The following is a 14,808-nucleotide window of genomic DNA, read 5'->3' on the forward strand; positions in this document are numbered from 1 at the left end:
CCCCGGCCCCGGCTCGCCCGGTGCTGCCCCCGGGGCGCCCCGTGCCGGCCTGGCGCCGCTTCCCCGTCCCGGGCCCCCGCCGCTCCCTTCCGTCTGTCCCGTCCGCCACTCTCCGATCGCGCCGCTTCCCCCGGCAAGTTCCGCCCCATTCCGCCGGTGCCGGATCTCCGGCACTGACAGTCCCCTCCCAGTCCCCCCCCCGCTCCCCTCCCCCGGGTGGTCCCCGTTTCCCCCGGCGCTGGTCCCCTCGGGTGGTCCCCGCTCTCCCCCGGGATGCCCCCGTCCCCTCGGTGCTGCAGGTCCCCCCGGGATGCCCCTGTTCCGCCCGCCGGCTCCCCTCCCGCGGCGCTGACGGCACCGCCGCGGCAGGCGCGGGGCTGGAGGTGCGGAGCGCGGGGCCGCGGCGGCGGCTGCGGGGCTGGGTCGAGGCGCTGCCTTCCGAGACGCACCTGGTGCTGCGGCGGGCGGCGGCGGCCCAGGCCTGGCCGCGGGCGGCCGCGCTGCGGGGCGCGCTGCGGGGCGCGCCCGCCTGGAGCCGGGCCCTGCCGCCGGTGCCCCGCCGCCCCCCGCCGCTGCCGCTGCTGCCCGGCGGCTTCGCCTGCCCGCGGCCGCCCTTCTTCACCGCGCTGCCGCCGGGGCTGCGGGCCCGCCGGCTGGCCCTGGGACACGAGCACGCCCTGGCGCTGGGCGCCGCCGGGGAGGCCTACGCCTGGGGCGGCGGCAGGTGAGCGGGGTGCGGGTCCGGGCGGTCGGCGGGAAGGCGGGAGCGCTGCTGCGGGCGGGACCGAGGACACGAGGGTGCAGGAGGAGATGGGGGCGCGGAGAGAATGAGGGGGGTGCAGGAGGGGCGGGGGCACCAGGGAGGGGGCGGGGGCTCACCTCGCGGCCTGTCCCCCCCGTTAGCCCGCAGGCTTCATCCAGACTGGCTCCAGTCTCGGTAGTGTTGATTCATTAGTTAACACAGTAAAGTAATCTAATAAAGTGATCACATGATCAGTAAACTAATTGACCAGTGAACACACCGCTCGTTACTTCTTGGTGTTGCACATAATTGAGGTACAGTTAATAACTCTTAAATGACCTTGATTACATACAACCGTTGTTGAGTTGCAGCCCCTTTCCTCCGCCCTTCTGCGCTGCCTGAGTCTGGCCCTCCCACCCTTGCCATGCTGCTCGGTGCTGGGCATGGGGCTGTGGGGGGGCCATGGGAGCACGGGCGGCTCGGGGAAGGGTATGGGGGTGCAGCAGGGACAGATGTACTGGGGTGCAAACGCCTCCCCCCGTTACCTTCCCACATCACTTGGCATTGGGGTGTAAGCCTACCCCTCTTGGCTCAGCTCTCCCACGCCACATCTTCAGGCCATCTGTGCGATGGAGGGGCCAGCAGGTCGTCTCCAATATACTGTTCCCCACTGGTCCCGGTTTTGCTACTCGTACCCAAACCTGGCATTTCTCACACTGTTACTAAGCAATCTCAGCCTCGTGTGCCCCGGCGCAGGCAGCCTGGCTCACGGCTTCTCCTGGAGTGCGCTGGCCCCGCTGTGCACCCCCCATTCCTGCTGCGCCCCCCCCTCACTGGCCTGCAGGCCTCAGGCAGCCCTGTCTCCTCCATGGGTGCTGGGGCTGTGGCTGCTGCAGGGCCCCTGGCTTGTGACCCCCATCAGGGCGGCCTCCGAGGACGCTTGGGTCTCTCTGCATGACCACTGAGGTCACTACGGTCCCTTCTGGCTGAGCCTGCTGCAGTTTTCAGGTTATCCGGCCATGTAGCCCTCCCATCTGGTCCCTGCAGCGCTATTCCTGTGGTACCTGGTACTGTATGTGCAGGATGATAAAGGTCAGTTCTCCTTGCGGTGCTATTGACACAACCGCAGGGTGCGGTATCAGCTGTAACACAGCTGTAGGTTTTGGGGACTGTCCCATAAACGTGTCACACCAGCGAGGCACCATGGCAGTTTGCTCTCAGTCCGCATTTGAAAGGTTTTTACTTTCTAATGCACTTGCTAGGCCTGTCAGCTTTCCAGTCTCGGCTTCTCTCTGGGTGCTGTGGCGATGCCGGAATGTTCCACCCTGTCAGTCCAGCCAGGTCCCCGGCTGTGGTTGTTGGTCCATCAGCTCGGCACTAACCTCTCCTTCCCTCGGGTGCATGATGGCCAGGCACCATGTCTGCGCCCTGCCTCATCCTCCACCTGGCTGCTTCAAGTCAGCGCAAGGTTCAGCTCCCTCTGTCCCTGCTCTTCCATAACATGTCTCAAAAACACCTACCTGCCATCAAAGATCTGTTTGTTTCTGAGATGGAGGTTGGTACCACCTGTCTGTTAACGTTTCAGTACAAGAATCCTCTGCTACAGCCCCGTAGGAGAGGAGTAAACCCCTTGGGGAAAGCATCTAACCCCTGGCTCCGCGTTTCCATTGCCAGCAGCGGTACTTGGGTGCAATAAACAGCCAGAGGCATTGTTCAGTTTAATCTCCTAAAAGTGTGTTCTGTTAGTCTGGGGGTTACTTTGCATGTGCTGCCCTGGCTGCCCCATGCGCAGTGACGTTTCCCCGAAGATGACTGAGGGCACAGGAGGCCATCCCTCCCCAGGATCCTCTGATTTCTACTGCCTGGTGCCTGCCAAGGGATCCCTGCTTCTCCCTCTGCTCCAACGCTGAGGTGTGGTTACGCATTTGCCAAAACAAGGTGCTGGTTCCTACCTGTGCTGCTGTCTGCGTTGCTTGTACGCAGCGTTGCAGCCCCCGCAGCTGCGGCTGCTCTGGGTTCCTGCCCCGTGCAGAGCCATCAGTTCCGGCACAGTGGGCTAAACCCCCTGGGGCCACAGTGCACAGCGATGCAGCCTCTCAGTCCCAGCACTGCAAAGGTGCCCTGGGAGCCGTGGGCCACTAAAGCCCCGTTACTGTAAGGGCTGTTTTCTGGGTGTAGCTGAGGCACCGCTGGGTTGGTAAATCTGTCAGGTTGTGGCTGTACATCCCCAGCACCACAGACAGACGTACACGGGCACTGGGCTGGGATGCCAGTGCATGATCAACCCTGACCACAGTAACTGTTGTTAATGTCTGTAGGCTGGGAGGGATTACGTGTTCCTCTTTCTTTGCTACTTATGGAAGACAAAACCACCAAAGACTGTCGGTCGTAGTCAGCAGAGCTGCATGACCTGGCTCATCACCCTCCCTCGGTGTTTCTGGTCAGCTCAGGAGCGTTTTGTTCCTCATTCTCTGTTCATTGGTGGTAGGGGTCTTGGCCAGCTGCTCTTCATCGCAAACGTGAAAGTTTAAATCAGCACTTGTTGCATTTGCAGACACTACATTATCTTGTCCTTCTTGCTTTCCCTTCAGAGGAGAGGTTTCTACACTTGTGAATGTGTATTTTAGGATTAACTTTTTTGGAAAAACTAAATGCCACGGTTAAGCTTTGGTTCTTTGACAAGGTGAGAATCCTCTAATATGTCCCTATGATGTGTCCTGCGCTGTTACAGCTCTTCTGTGTAACAGACGGTTGTTAGGTGCTGGTGCCGCTCAAGCCTTCGTAGCCCCTGTCTTACCGCAGGCTGTAGTTGCCTTCGCCTGCTTGGGCAGGGAGTGCCCAGAGACCCTTTCCCTGCCTGTTGGCTCTCCAAACTGCTGCTCAGCGCTTGCAGCCGTGCTTGGGGCCAGCCAGGAACCAGCCCCACTCTCAGTCCCTCTGGGTGCATCTCTTTGCCCCATGAAGGAAAGCGAAAAGGCTTTCCAGTGTCGTTGCATTAGGACAGTTTTTGGTGTCCTGGTCCAACACGGATGATCCCCAGGGCTCACTGCTACAGTCATCTGCCATGTGTGGCTGAGCTGTTTGTTTATTTTACCTTTACAACCCCTTCCAACTCTTCCTGCTTTTGCAGCAGCTTTGACAATTAAAGACACTGGTGCTTTATATTCCACTTGCTCACCACCCACACCCCCAGTCTGTATCTATCTATCTATCAATCACCTGGGCTGTTCCGGGTTCCGGTCCTGTGTGCATCATCCTGAGGCATCATCCTCCCACCGGCGCTCGGCTTTTCCCTGTTTCTGGAGTCAGCTCTTCCCCTCAGCTGTGGTTATTCCGTCAGCAGCTCAGGCTCTGCCAGCCTGAATGGTGCTGGGAGCTGCATGCAGTTCGTCACCTTCGCCTTCTCCCGGGCCGTGGCTGGCATTACCCGGGCCCCTGCCCCGGGGCCGTTGTTGGTGCTGGCAGCAGCCGGGGAGGCACAGCTCACCCACACAGGAAGGATTTCATGCACCTCGGCATGTGGGTCCGGGTCCTGCCCCACATGGCCCACATGGGCCTGCCCTCCTTTGCGTGCCCACCATGTGACATGCTCATTGTGGCGGCTGGTGCCACCCTCCTTGTCCCCCATGGGATCCCCTGCTTTCGCTTTCAGGCTTGGGGCCAAACTGATTGATTGCCGACACTGCACAGTTGATTGCTGGCTCAGCATGGCCCATATAAGATAGCAATCCATTAGATGATCAATGGACTAACTCATAAACACATTAATCAATCCAGACTTGTGTCATTCGCCGCACCGTTGCACAGTGATCGCATGGCAACACAGACTCTTGCGCACTACTGCATTACAGCCTTGCACGCCTGCACCAGGGCCACCAACCGCCCGCCAGCCTCCCACGCAGCCAGGCACCAGGGCACCCTCCGTCCCCCAAGGCTGGGCCCTGTGTCCCTGCACCACCGTCTGCTTTCGGGACACGGCCCTGGCGGGTGGTCCTGGGGTGCTGGGGGCTGGGCCGGTGGCAGCAGCATGGGCAGCAGCAGGCAGGAGGGGCTCGGTAAGGACCGCAGGCTCATGGCGAGGCAGGGAGGCTTGAGGGCTCAAGGGCAATGTGGTGCAGGAGATGTCTGTCTGTCTGTCTGTGTGCGTCTTCCTGCAGGCATGGGCAGCTTGGCCATGGCACCCTGGAGTCAGAGCTGCAGCCGCGGCTGGTGGAGGCGTTGGCCGGCGTGCCGATGCAGACGGTGGCGGCTGGCGGGTGGCATTCGGCCAGCGTTAGCGGTGAGGGGCCATGAGGGTGGGCGGGGGGGTGGGGCGGCCAGCAGCCGCGTACGGCCCCGGCAGGACCAGTCCCCCATGCCGCAGTTACTCCCATCCCTGGTCCCAGGGGAGCCCGTGCACGGCGCTGTGCCATGCGTGGTCGGTGCTGGTGCCCCCAGAGCACCCAGCCGCTGCTGCTGATGGGGGTGTCAGCGCTGAGATCTGCTCCGTGGCTGCCCCTGATGCACTCCCCCCCTACAGAGGGAGGAGACCTCTACGTGTGGGGCTGGAATGAGTCGGGCCAGCTGGCCCTGCCCTCCAAAGCGCTGGCGGAAGAGCGGGCACAGGATGAGGCTATGGGCGCAGGTGAGGGTGCTGCTGGTCGGGCTGGGGGCAGTGGGTGGTGTCAGGACCCTGCACAGCCGCAGGCAGTGGCGACGGCTCGGTGCAGGGCCAGCGTGGTGCAAGCCTGGCAGGGCCCGGTTGCTCCCGGGAGCTGAGGGTCGGCTCTTCCCCAGAGGACGCTGAGCTGATGCCCCACCAGGAGCAGCCGGCTGCCGAGGACGCCGCATTCATTTCCATCCAGGCGTTCCCGGCATTGCTGGATCTGCCCCAGGACCTGGAGGTCAGCAAGGTCAGCTGCGGGTCCCGGCACACGGCCATCATCACACGTGAGTGCCCGGCTCATGCTGGCGGGGCGGCAGGCAGCACCCCTGCTTTCGGTGCTGCCCAGGAATGGGGCAGGGGTGTCAGAGAGGGGCCATAGCTCACCGGGACCTGGCGGGGCAGAGGCCGGCAGCACCCTGCGCTGTGGTGCAGGCGCTGGCCGATGGGTGCTGTCCCCTTTGCAGGAGGCGGCGAGCTCTACACCTGGGGCTGGGGTAAGTGATGCTGTTGCTCTGGGACAGTACAACATCCCCAGGACCAGCTTTCGTTTTCTACTCCCTAACCGTTGGCTGCTACTACTTGTGTAGTGATTTATTTTATCAGTGTGGGGTTTCATAGCAGAGCACGGCCCTGGGTTCCTGGCTGGAGCCATTTGTAAAGGGGTGCTCTCACATTTCCTCCCTCCCCGCCCCAAATACCTGGGGAGCCATGCCCTGCAAGGGCAGAGGCCCCAGGGGCACATCGGGGCACAACTCTCATGTCTGCAGGTAAATATGGGCAGCTGGGACACGGGGACAATGCCAGCTCTGACCAGCCACGCCATGTCAAGTACCTGGAGGCTGAGGGGCTGCGGGCAGAGGAGGTGGTGTGTGGGCCCTGGACCACCTACGTCTGTGTGCTGGAGCCATGAGGGCCCCACAGCCGCACCACTGGCACAGCTGCCTACAGTGAAGACGACACTGGCAAGCTCTGCTCCCGCCCGGACCAGGCCCATGCCCCACTCTGCCCTCAGAGGGCTGCAGGCAGCCCCCCAGGACAGGACCCAGCCAGGTTTAGCCCGTGGTGAGAGCAGAACTCGCCCACAGGTGCTGGGCTGGTGCCTGACCCTCCACGCGCTGCAGCTGCATGAGTGCTGAAGACAACCCAGGGAAGGACACTACATGTTTATTACATCTACTTTTCCATAACAGCTGTCATGGGGCTTTATGTTGTGTACAGCTGCCCCTGGCCCCTCTGGAGCCAGCCCCCATGTAAAGCCATGCCCAACCCTCCCCAGCTGCAAGGCCACAGCCAGGAGCCCTGGGTCACCCCACAGACACACCAACAACAGCACCTATATACACATATATGTATTATTCCCATGAACAGTATATACAGAGTTACAGAGCAAGGGGACAGAACCTGGAGAATAAATAACAGCAAGTGGGGAACTGTAGTGATAACAAGGTGCAAATTAGTCATGATCAGGAACAGACACATATGTACAGAGCTTTGTTAACAAAGGTGCAAACAGGCCCTACCAAGCTGTGTCCTACTGCCAAAGCACTCAGCTTGCTGTCCTCCGTCAGAGGGAAGGGTGAGGGAGGGCAGCAGGCAGCAGTGGATGGTGGGGAGCAGGTCCTGGGGGTAGGACAAGCTGCTCCCCTTCCCAAGGGCAGAGAAGAAGGCCTTGTCCCACTGTAGCTCACTGCCTTGCTAGCAATGCATCCTCAGGCGCTGCCTGCCGCAAGCTCTGCCCCTCCACAGCTCAGGGAGTGGGCAGAGGGAGCCGCAGGGTACAAGTTGTATGGCCGTCAGGGCTCCAGAATGATGCCTGGTCAGGCTTGGCTCCTGTGAAGTGTCCTGCTGCTCCCTCCCCAGGACCCTCTGCCCCACAGCAATCCCCAAGCCTCACAGCCCATGTGGGAGAAACAAGACCCTTAGCACTGCGCCCAGCCTGCAGCGGAGGGCGAGGCCAGGGCTCTGGGGCTAAGCAAAGCCTGCTAAGGGAACCTCAGCTAAAGCAACCCCCACTAAACCAAGCCTGTTGTAATGCTGAGAAAGGAAGATGCTGATAGACAACAGCTACAGAAATGGAGGGGTAAAGAGCCTGTGAGGAAAGGCACTGAAGCCAGCTCTCTCAAAGTAGATCCTGTCTGTCCCAGAGCATGCTCAGCAAGGCAGAGCCCCTGCAACTGAGCACCAATGCTCACCCCAGCCACCCGGGCTGCAGCAGGAGCCAGCACCCACCGCTGCGCTACCCTAACAGAACCGCGTACTCAAATCTTTAATCACAAACATTTGCAAGAATTCCCCAAATAAAAGCAAGTTTTTAAAAGTGCCCCTTTTACACCCTACCCTGGCAGGCAGGAAGCCCCCCCCAGCCCTGCAGAGAGCCAGGCTGGACGGAGTAACGCCTGGGACCCAGGCAGAAGTTAACCCTACAGCACCGGACGCTTTGGGCACAGGGGGAGCTGCAAAAAGTGCTGCTGGAGCAGCAACTCGCTACGACTATGAGCAGCTGGAGCCTGGCAGGCAGTGCCTCAGCAGAAGGCAGTGGTGGTGGTGGAGTTCAGGACGCGGGAGCTACTGTCAGACCTGGAAGCCTTTGAAAGTTCGCGCTGTGAAAACAAGAAGCAGGAGATGGGGATGAGGTGACAGAGTGGGCAGCTGCGCAGACAGCAGCAGGCACAGAGCTGCTGTTGTGGGAAAGCAGGAATGGCTCCAGGCCAGCAAGGAGGGCAGACCAAGCTGCTCCTGCTTGTTTGTTTGGGCTCCCCACCCCCCTTCACTTCAGAAGAGGGCAGGAAAGTGTTAGCATCGAGTAGCTGAGAAAGAACTGGGAGCCCATCAGTATCCCAGAAGCAGAAGCACCTCTTGCCCAAACAGCCCCAAGCTGGGAACCACATCCATCCCTCCTGCAGCTGGCAAGCTGTCTGTCCCAGGAAGGTCAGTGGAGAGCAAACAGGCTGCAGGTGGACAAGGAGAGCCATGCCCAGCTGCTAGAGGAAGGTAAACACCTAGCAGGAACCCACCTTCATCCCAAACCATCACCCTCCCTGCCTCGAGGCAGCGCACAACACCCTCCCTGCCTCGAGGCAGCTGGGATCACAGCCCAGCTGCAGGGAAACCCTCAACGCAGCCCCAGGGGCACACAGGCACTGCACACACAGGCTTAGCTGCCGCAGGGAAGGGATGCTTGTGGCTGGCTGGTGTCAGAAGGTGGTAAAGCCTGGACTCAGCCCATCCTCATGGAGGGGCAGAGGCCAATAAGGGCCCTCAAGCCAGCCAGAGGCAGCACAGCCTGTACATGAGCAGAAAGCACCTTCTTCAGCAGCTGGGGCAGCTCCCCAGCCTTTGCTCACCCAGCACACCCAAAAAAAGTGGACCAGCAGAAAAGGTGGGACAGATACTACGTTCCGTTTGTCAACCTCAGCTCAGGGGGGAGAGCAAGCAGAGCTCCACATGAGCGTGTGCCTGATGAGTCCATGCAGGCAGCGGGAAAAGGCTTCCCCTGCCTGGGCGGGGGGGGTGTCAGGAGACCCTCCCTCCCCTCTTCCATGGACCAGTTTCAGACAGCGAGAGTGCTGCTACTGCCAGCTGCACAGGCCACCACGCTGCAGTCTCTGGCGAGGCTGGGGAGCATCACCACCCTCAGGACACACTGCATCAAGAGGCTCAGACCTCAGGGGCAGGGGGGAGACTTTGCTCCAGCAGCTGGAAGCAGATCCACCTCAGGAGAGCAGCTGCATCGCGGCTGTTCCAGGAGGCCTGTGCCACATGGGGCTTTGCCCCTGCAGTGGGCTCGGACGTGCCCCTGACCTCAGGCTTTCTCTTGTGTTTGTGTCTGTTCCCCACTGGGCTGCCTAGGGCCTTTATGTGACGTGAGCAGTGCTTGGCCTCAGCCACCAAACCTCAATTTTAAGTTGTCAATGTAGAGCCAATAGATCTGCTGCCACGGGCCCTGGCAGGAACAGCCGCTCTGCACAGGGACACCAGGAGGGCTGTGCAGAGCTGCAGCCCTATGGGGTGCTCTGGGAGGGGGGAAGCACACCTCTGTGCTGCCCAGCAAGGGGAGGTGGGTTTAGAAGAGGTCAATTACCGCAAACTCAGAATAGGTGCTGGCAACAGAATTAACGCTGTGGTTACGCTGGGCAGGGGCTGTGGGGGTGCACCCACCGCTCAGGGTGGTTCCATTCAGCTGGGACATGTTCTCCTTGTTCCGCTCCCTGTATCCAGGACGGGGGGGCTTTGCAGCCATGCGGCTGGGGGTCCGAGCCTGGCCAAACTAATGGGAAGAAGTGACAGTTAGACAAGACACAAGAATCAGGTAGAGCTAGGAGAGCCGTGCTAATTCCACTGCCTATCGCTCTGTTGCACCAGAGGGGTTTCAAGCTCCAGGAGCCCTCCATGGTCTAGCGCGCGATTCTGACCCTGGAGACATACAGCACCACACTCACATTTTGAGGGTCCCCAGAGCTGCAGGCTCAGTACAGAAGAGAGGCATACTAGAAATCTGGGCTGGAGGAAGATTTCCTGAATACTGCTCCTACCCTCCTCCTCCCTCAGGTCCCAGAAATATCCTGCCAGGATCACGGCAGCCCAGCACAGCAGGCTACAGACAAATGGGGACTTTTGCACCCCAGGAGCTTGGTAAGGGAGGCAACAACACACAGTGCGACACAGCAATTAGAGCTCACCCATTGCCTCCCCAGCCCACCCCACTGGGCAGGAACTCCCTGGAAAGCTCCTTACCTTCCCTCCGGAAGGTGGCAACCGAGACGTCGGCGAGTGGTAGATGGTTCCCCCAAAAGCTGACCGAACAGTGCTGTTGGGTGTGGCGCTGGAGATGGAAGTGCCGTTGAGCTGAGGGGAAAAGCAGAGCACGTGTCACACACAGAGGAAGCTGGCAGCTGCCAAGAGCCTTCTGCCTCCAGAGCACCACACTGTGACAGATGTGATTGTCCCCAGGGGGGACAGAGGTGCCCATGGCCTGGGCCCTCTCCCTGCTTCCTTTACACTGCCGCAGCACACTGAACCCTCCCTACATCTCTGCGTGAGACCGAGGCCAGCCCAAGGCAAGGCAAGGCACTGGCCTAGTGACAGTGCTCAGCTCCCAGCACAGCTATGCTGCTTCGCACAGACATTTTACCTTCCTTACTTTGCCAGGTGTGTGGGGGCCAAGCACCCGCCGCTTGATGGGTGTCCGTGGGGTGCTTCCGTACATCATTTCTGTCTCAATCTGGCGGCTTTTCTTCAGGTGCTGTGCGAGAGATCCACGTTTACAAACCCGAGCAGAGGAGCAGCCAGAGCCAGCCACACACAGCTGCAGAGCGCCTGCTTGCCACTCGCTGCCAGGGAAGGGCAGGCTTCTGCCAGTGGGCAATGCCCTGCAGACAGCCTGTGGCATGGCCAAGCAGCACATATTTCAACAAGGATTTACAGGTATTCAAAGCCAAGCAGCAGTTCTGGCCAGGAGGCAGCATGCTCAGCTTCACACTCACCCGCTCCTGTTTCTCCTTCTCTTTCTCCAGGCGGTACAGCTGCCACTGCTCCACCACGTACTCCAGGAACTGCTGCCCCTTCACCAGGAAGGTCCCCTCATGTTCCTGCTCCCAGGCCTGGACCCTGCTCTCCAGCTCCTCCTGCAGCTGATGAGGACACAAGGGCAGTGTAAAGAGGCTGCCCTCCTGAACGTGGGCACCTCCCCACCCAGAGAGGTCCCTTGCTGGCTCTAAGTGCTGCACTTCCCCTTGGTCAGGGCTACACAGGCCTATCCAGACTACTGCTTCTTCTCCAGGGCTGAACCTACCTTGGAAAGTGTCTTCTGCAGCTTTGCTCGCTGCTTCTCTTCTTTCAGCAGATTCCCCCCACGGTTGGCAAAGCGACTGGGGTCAGTTGCTTTTCTCTAGTACAGAAGGGAGGTCAGGAGAAAACCAAACACACAACCTAGTCTCTCAGCCCAACATACACCCCATGGCATACAGGCCCTGGAGGAAGACATCCCTGTTTGTGCAGCCCCCCATCATAAACCATACCAGCGCTCTAGATACTGCACCCTATCCCCTCACTGACCCACTGCGGTTTCCTAGTGCCTCCCTGGTCTTTCCCAGCAGCACTTTGCACATGGGAGTGGGGGTGTGCACTGCCCAGTGACCTAGCACTGAGCCAGGCAGAGCATGTTCCTGATCAGACAATACCTCCAGCTCCAGGAACAGCTTCCAATTCTCCTCCCATTTCTGGACAGCCTCAAACAGATCTTTGTGTGTTTCATAGTAGCTCTTCATTTTCTCCACCTCAGCATCATGGAGCTCGAGCAGCATCTCGGTATAGTCCTCTGGAGAAGATACAACAGCACGTTCAGGAGGCAACTGGCATCCCTACATCTCTGCAAGCTGAGGGCAGCCCTTCTCAGCAGCTGGCCTGCTAACAGGCAGCCTGCAGCTCCCACAGGGGATTCAATGGGCAGGAAGAGCCAGCACCCACCATCATAATAGGGGCTGAAGCCTTCCCTCTGCTCCTGACTGTAGAAGCATTTGTCCCAGTAGTCAGCCAGCTCTGCCCGGATTGCCTGAATCACAGATTTCATGTTCTGCAGCTTCAGCTCTTCCAGACGGTCCACTTCCAACTGCAGCTGCAAACAAGATGAGAGCACAGGCTCAGAGAAGGCAACATGAAAAGAAGAGGAACAGAACAGGATTTATCTTTTGCATAAGCCACTTCCTAATATGAGGCAGTCACCAGCACCAACTCCCAGCTCCTCCACCCGCGAGGGCAGGATTTGGCCTGCTCACCTCGCACTTGACTGCTGGAAGCGGCTCTTTTGCTCTGGCTGAGCAAACAGGAGCATGAAACCCAGAGCTGCTCCCCAGCCCTCCCCCTCCAAGGGCACAGGATGCCTTACAGCCTTCCTGGTTTTGGCTCTGGACCCAGCCACATGGACTGCAGAAGTCTCTCTCTCCTCCACAGGAACCTGCAGCCTTTCCCAAAGCGCAATGATTCTAGCGCGCAGCTCTGTGCACACAGCTTCATTCAGGGATCGACGAGCTTCCAGCTACAGGAGGGAAAGCACAGGGTCAGCACCAGGGCAGCCCGGCTCTGAAGGGCACGAGTAGGCATCTAGCAAAGCCACTTGCTCATCTTCCAAGATCTCCTTGCAAAAGCTCCCAAAAGGATGTTCTAACACACAGGCTTGCTGAAAACAGAGCAGTTGCTCTTTACATCGCGATGCTGACTGCTACCAGGACCCATCGACAGCCTCCACAGCAAGCAATGCTCCCTCAGTGTGCCAACATACCTGCTGCAGCAGATTCTGGAGGGCAGCAATGTTGTCCATGGACAAACAGAAGGCTTCCTCATCCTCACACACCACGTCCCGCTCAAAGCTTGTGTCTGGAGTGTGGTCCAGCTCCTCCATGAGGAGGATGATTTGCCGCTTGCTGCTGACAAACTCTTCTCGCCTTTGCTCCTGAAGGTGATGAGCAGCATTAGAAACCCGCGAGCACCTTGTGTGCCATCCTCAGTGAGATCCTCACCCTCTCTCCGCTTACCTTCTCAGCGCTCAGGGAGGCCAAGTGGCGCCTGTAGCGATCCAGGTCCTCCAGGCTGGGCACGGCATTGCTGTCGATACAGAACGGGCTTGTGCAGAGGATGTCGCACAAGTCTCGATCTTGTTCTTGCAAGGTTTTCAGCTCCTGCTTTCTGTCCCTTTTCTGCTTTAACATCACTTCCACGCGGGTCCGCAAATTCTTCTCCATCTGCAGAATGGTACTTTCTTCCTCTGCCTAGAAGAGTCCAGAAATCAGCTCTCTTCTCCACAACTCTCGTAGACCTAACTTGCATATTTAAAGCTTCTTAAATGAAGACCTGGGACACAAGCCCTGGTTCTGAGCAAGGTGTTCCCCAGGAAGGTACAAATATATCAGCAACACAAAAAATGAGATGCTGCAAGACACCTGGTCTCTTCACTACCATCTCCCAGCACCAGACCTGCGAGAAGCCACAAAGCTTTCAGCTCTATCAAGTATCAGGAAAAGTGGTTTTCAACAGGCACTTGCCTTGCAAGCTCCAGCCTCACAGAGATACCCAGGCAGGCACCAGGCAGCAGAAGACTGTTGCCAGCAGGATCCTAGGAGTGAAAAGCAATACCTTACCTCAAAGGGGTCCAGCTGGAGCTCCTTGCAGAGGGTATCAAGCTCCTTCCGACACAGGGCAATGCTCTTCAGGAGACGCTCCTTCAGGCTCTCCTCCTCTGCGACCATCATGTCCAGGAGACTCTGCAGCACAGCCGTGGTTAGAAAGGCAGGCCGCAGGGATAGAGAGTGAGAAGGGAACATGCAGGGAGACTGGGCAGGCCAGTGGGACCACAGCTAGAGAACTACCACTGGGGCCAAGTGAAGGAAGGGCCAGAGGGAGGGGCAGACAGTGCGGGGTGCCCAGCAGGACCGAGCAGGGCAGAGGTGCAGCGATATCCCTGGGTGCTCCCGACCCAAGCAGGGAGCTCAGGGTGCTCCCACTATACCTGGCTGGCCTCGTACTCACAGCCCGGCCCGGGGCCCCCGAGAGCACGCTTCTGGGCAAGCTCACGCCACACTCCCATGGCCCCGGGCCGGGGGGCTCTCGCTGCTGCCACGGGCCCAGCAGCGAGCGAGTGTGGGGCACGACAGCGCGCCCGGGTCCCCCGCCCCTCACCTTGATGTGCTTCTTGACTACGTCGGTGCGCTCCAGGCGCTGCTCCTCGGGAATGCCGATCTCCTCCCAGATGTCTCGTAGCGCCGCCATGGCTCGATTCAGGCAGGACACGGCCTCGGCCGCCAGCACCTCACTGAGGGCACCGGGGCCCGCCGGCCATCAGCAGCAGCCGAGCGCGGGGCCGCCGCCGCCGGCCGCCCCCGACCGCCGCCGGCCGCCCCCTGCCCGGGTCCCCGAGTCGCCCCCCGGCCCCGGGTCCCCGAGTCGCCCCCCGGCCCCGGGTCCCCGAGTCGCCCCGCACCTCTTCCTCATGGCAACCGCTCCCTCTGCGCCCGCCGCTCGCTCCGCCGATTCAAACTCGCCTCCCGGACGCGCTCATTGGCTGCAGCGTGCGACCACGTCACGACGGGCCCCGCCCACAACCGCCACTCGTGCCGCGCCCTCTCCCTCAGCCTTCTCTGCCTACCCGCCGCTGTCGCGGCCGATCACGCCCCAAGCCGGCCGCCAGCCAATAGCAGCGAAAAGCCTTCGGCGCGTCTAACCAATCACAAGCGAGACCGGCACCGCCGCGTCGTCACACGTAACGGCATTCAGCCGCGAGGCACTGGGCGCGCTCTCAGAATTTGACAGTGACCACATGACCTCGCGCGGTTGCCCCCCCGCCCCGCCGGGCGGTGCCTGACTGCCACTGCGCATGCGCCAGACCGGCCGGCGCCGCCGGCCTGGCTGGCGCGGGGGGGCCCGGCAGGGC

At 60.2% G+C, this 14,808-nt stretch overlaps 2 protein-coding genes across 2 annotated transcripts in view; one reads left to right on the top strand and one right to left on the bottom strand.

Annotated features, from left to right (window-relative positions):
* RCCD1 (RCC1 domain containing 1) overlaps window positions 1-6,524 on the top strand; it is a gene marked incomplete at its 5' end in the record, with an annotated part of 7,862 nt that extends 1,338 nt beyond the window's left edge. The window contains 6 exons of the mRNA XM_082005039.1: window positions 300-724; window positions 4,900-5,021; window positions 5,262-5,372; window positions 5,519-5,671; window positions 5,852-5,881; window positions 6,155-6,524. Of these exons, the coding sequence (XP_081861165.1) occupies window positions 300-724; window positions 4,900-5,021; window positions 5,262-5,372; window positions 5,519-5,671; window positions 5,852-5,881; window positions 6,155-6,297 (984 nt within the window). The 3' untranslated portion in view covers window positions 6,298-6,524. The remainder of the gene's footprint in view (window positions 1-299; window positions 725-4,899; window positions 5,022-5,261; window positions 5,373-5,518; window positions 5,672-5,851; window positions 5,882-6,154) is intronic.
* A 1,385-nt stretch (window positions 6,525-7,909) lies between these two features.
* PRC1 (protein regulator of cytokinesis 1) lies at window positions 7,910-14,369 on the bottom strand (the record flags this gene model as incomplete). The annotated part of the gene is made up of 14 exons (XM_082005040.1): window positions 7,910-7,987; window positions 9,469-9,654; window positions 10,122-10,232; window positions 10,528-10,629; window positions 10,871-11,017; window positions 11,179-11,274; window positions 11,567-11,703; window positions 11,853-12,000; window positions 12,271-12,420; window positions 12,664-12,834; window positions 12,917-13,150; window positions 13,520-13,642; window positions 14,058-14,190; window positions 14,359-14,369. The coding sequence occupies 14 exons, from the start codon at window positions 14,367-14,369 to the stop codon at window positions 7,910-7,912; spliced, it is 1,827 nt and encodes a 608-aa protein (XP_081861166.1).
* Window positions 14,370-14,808: the final 439 nt, after the last annotated feature.

The sequence above is a fragment of the Phaethon aethereus genome (genome assembly GCF_964289735.1).
Source record: "Phaethon aethereus genome assembly, chromosome: 12".
NCBI lineage: Eukaryota > Metazoa > Chordata > Aves > Phaethontiformes > Phaethontidae > Phaethon > Phaethon aethereus.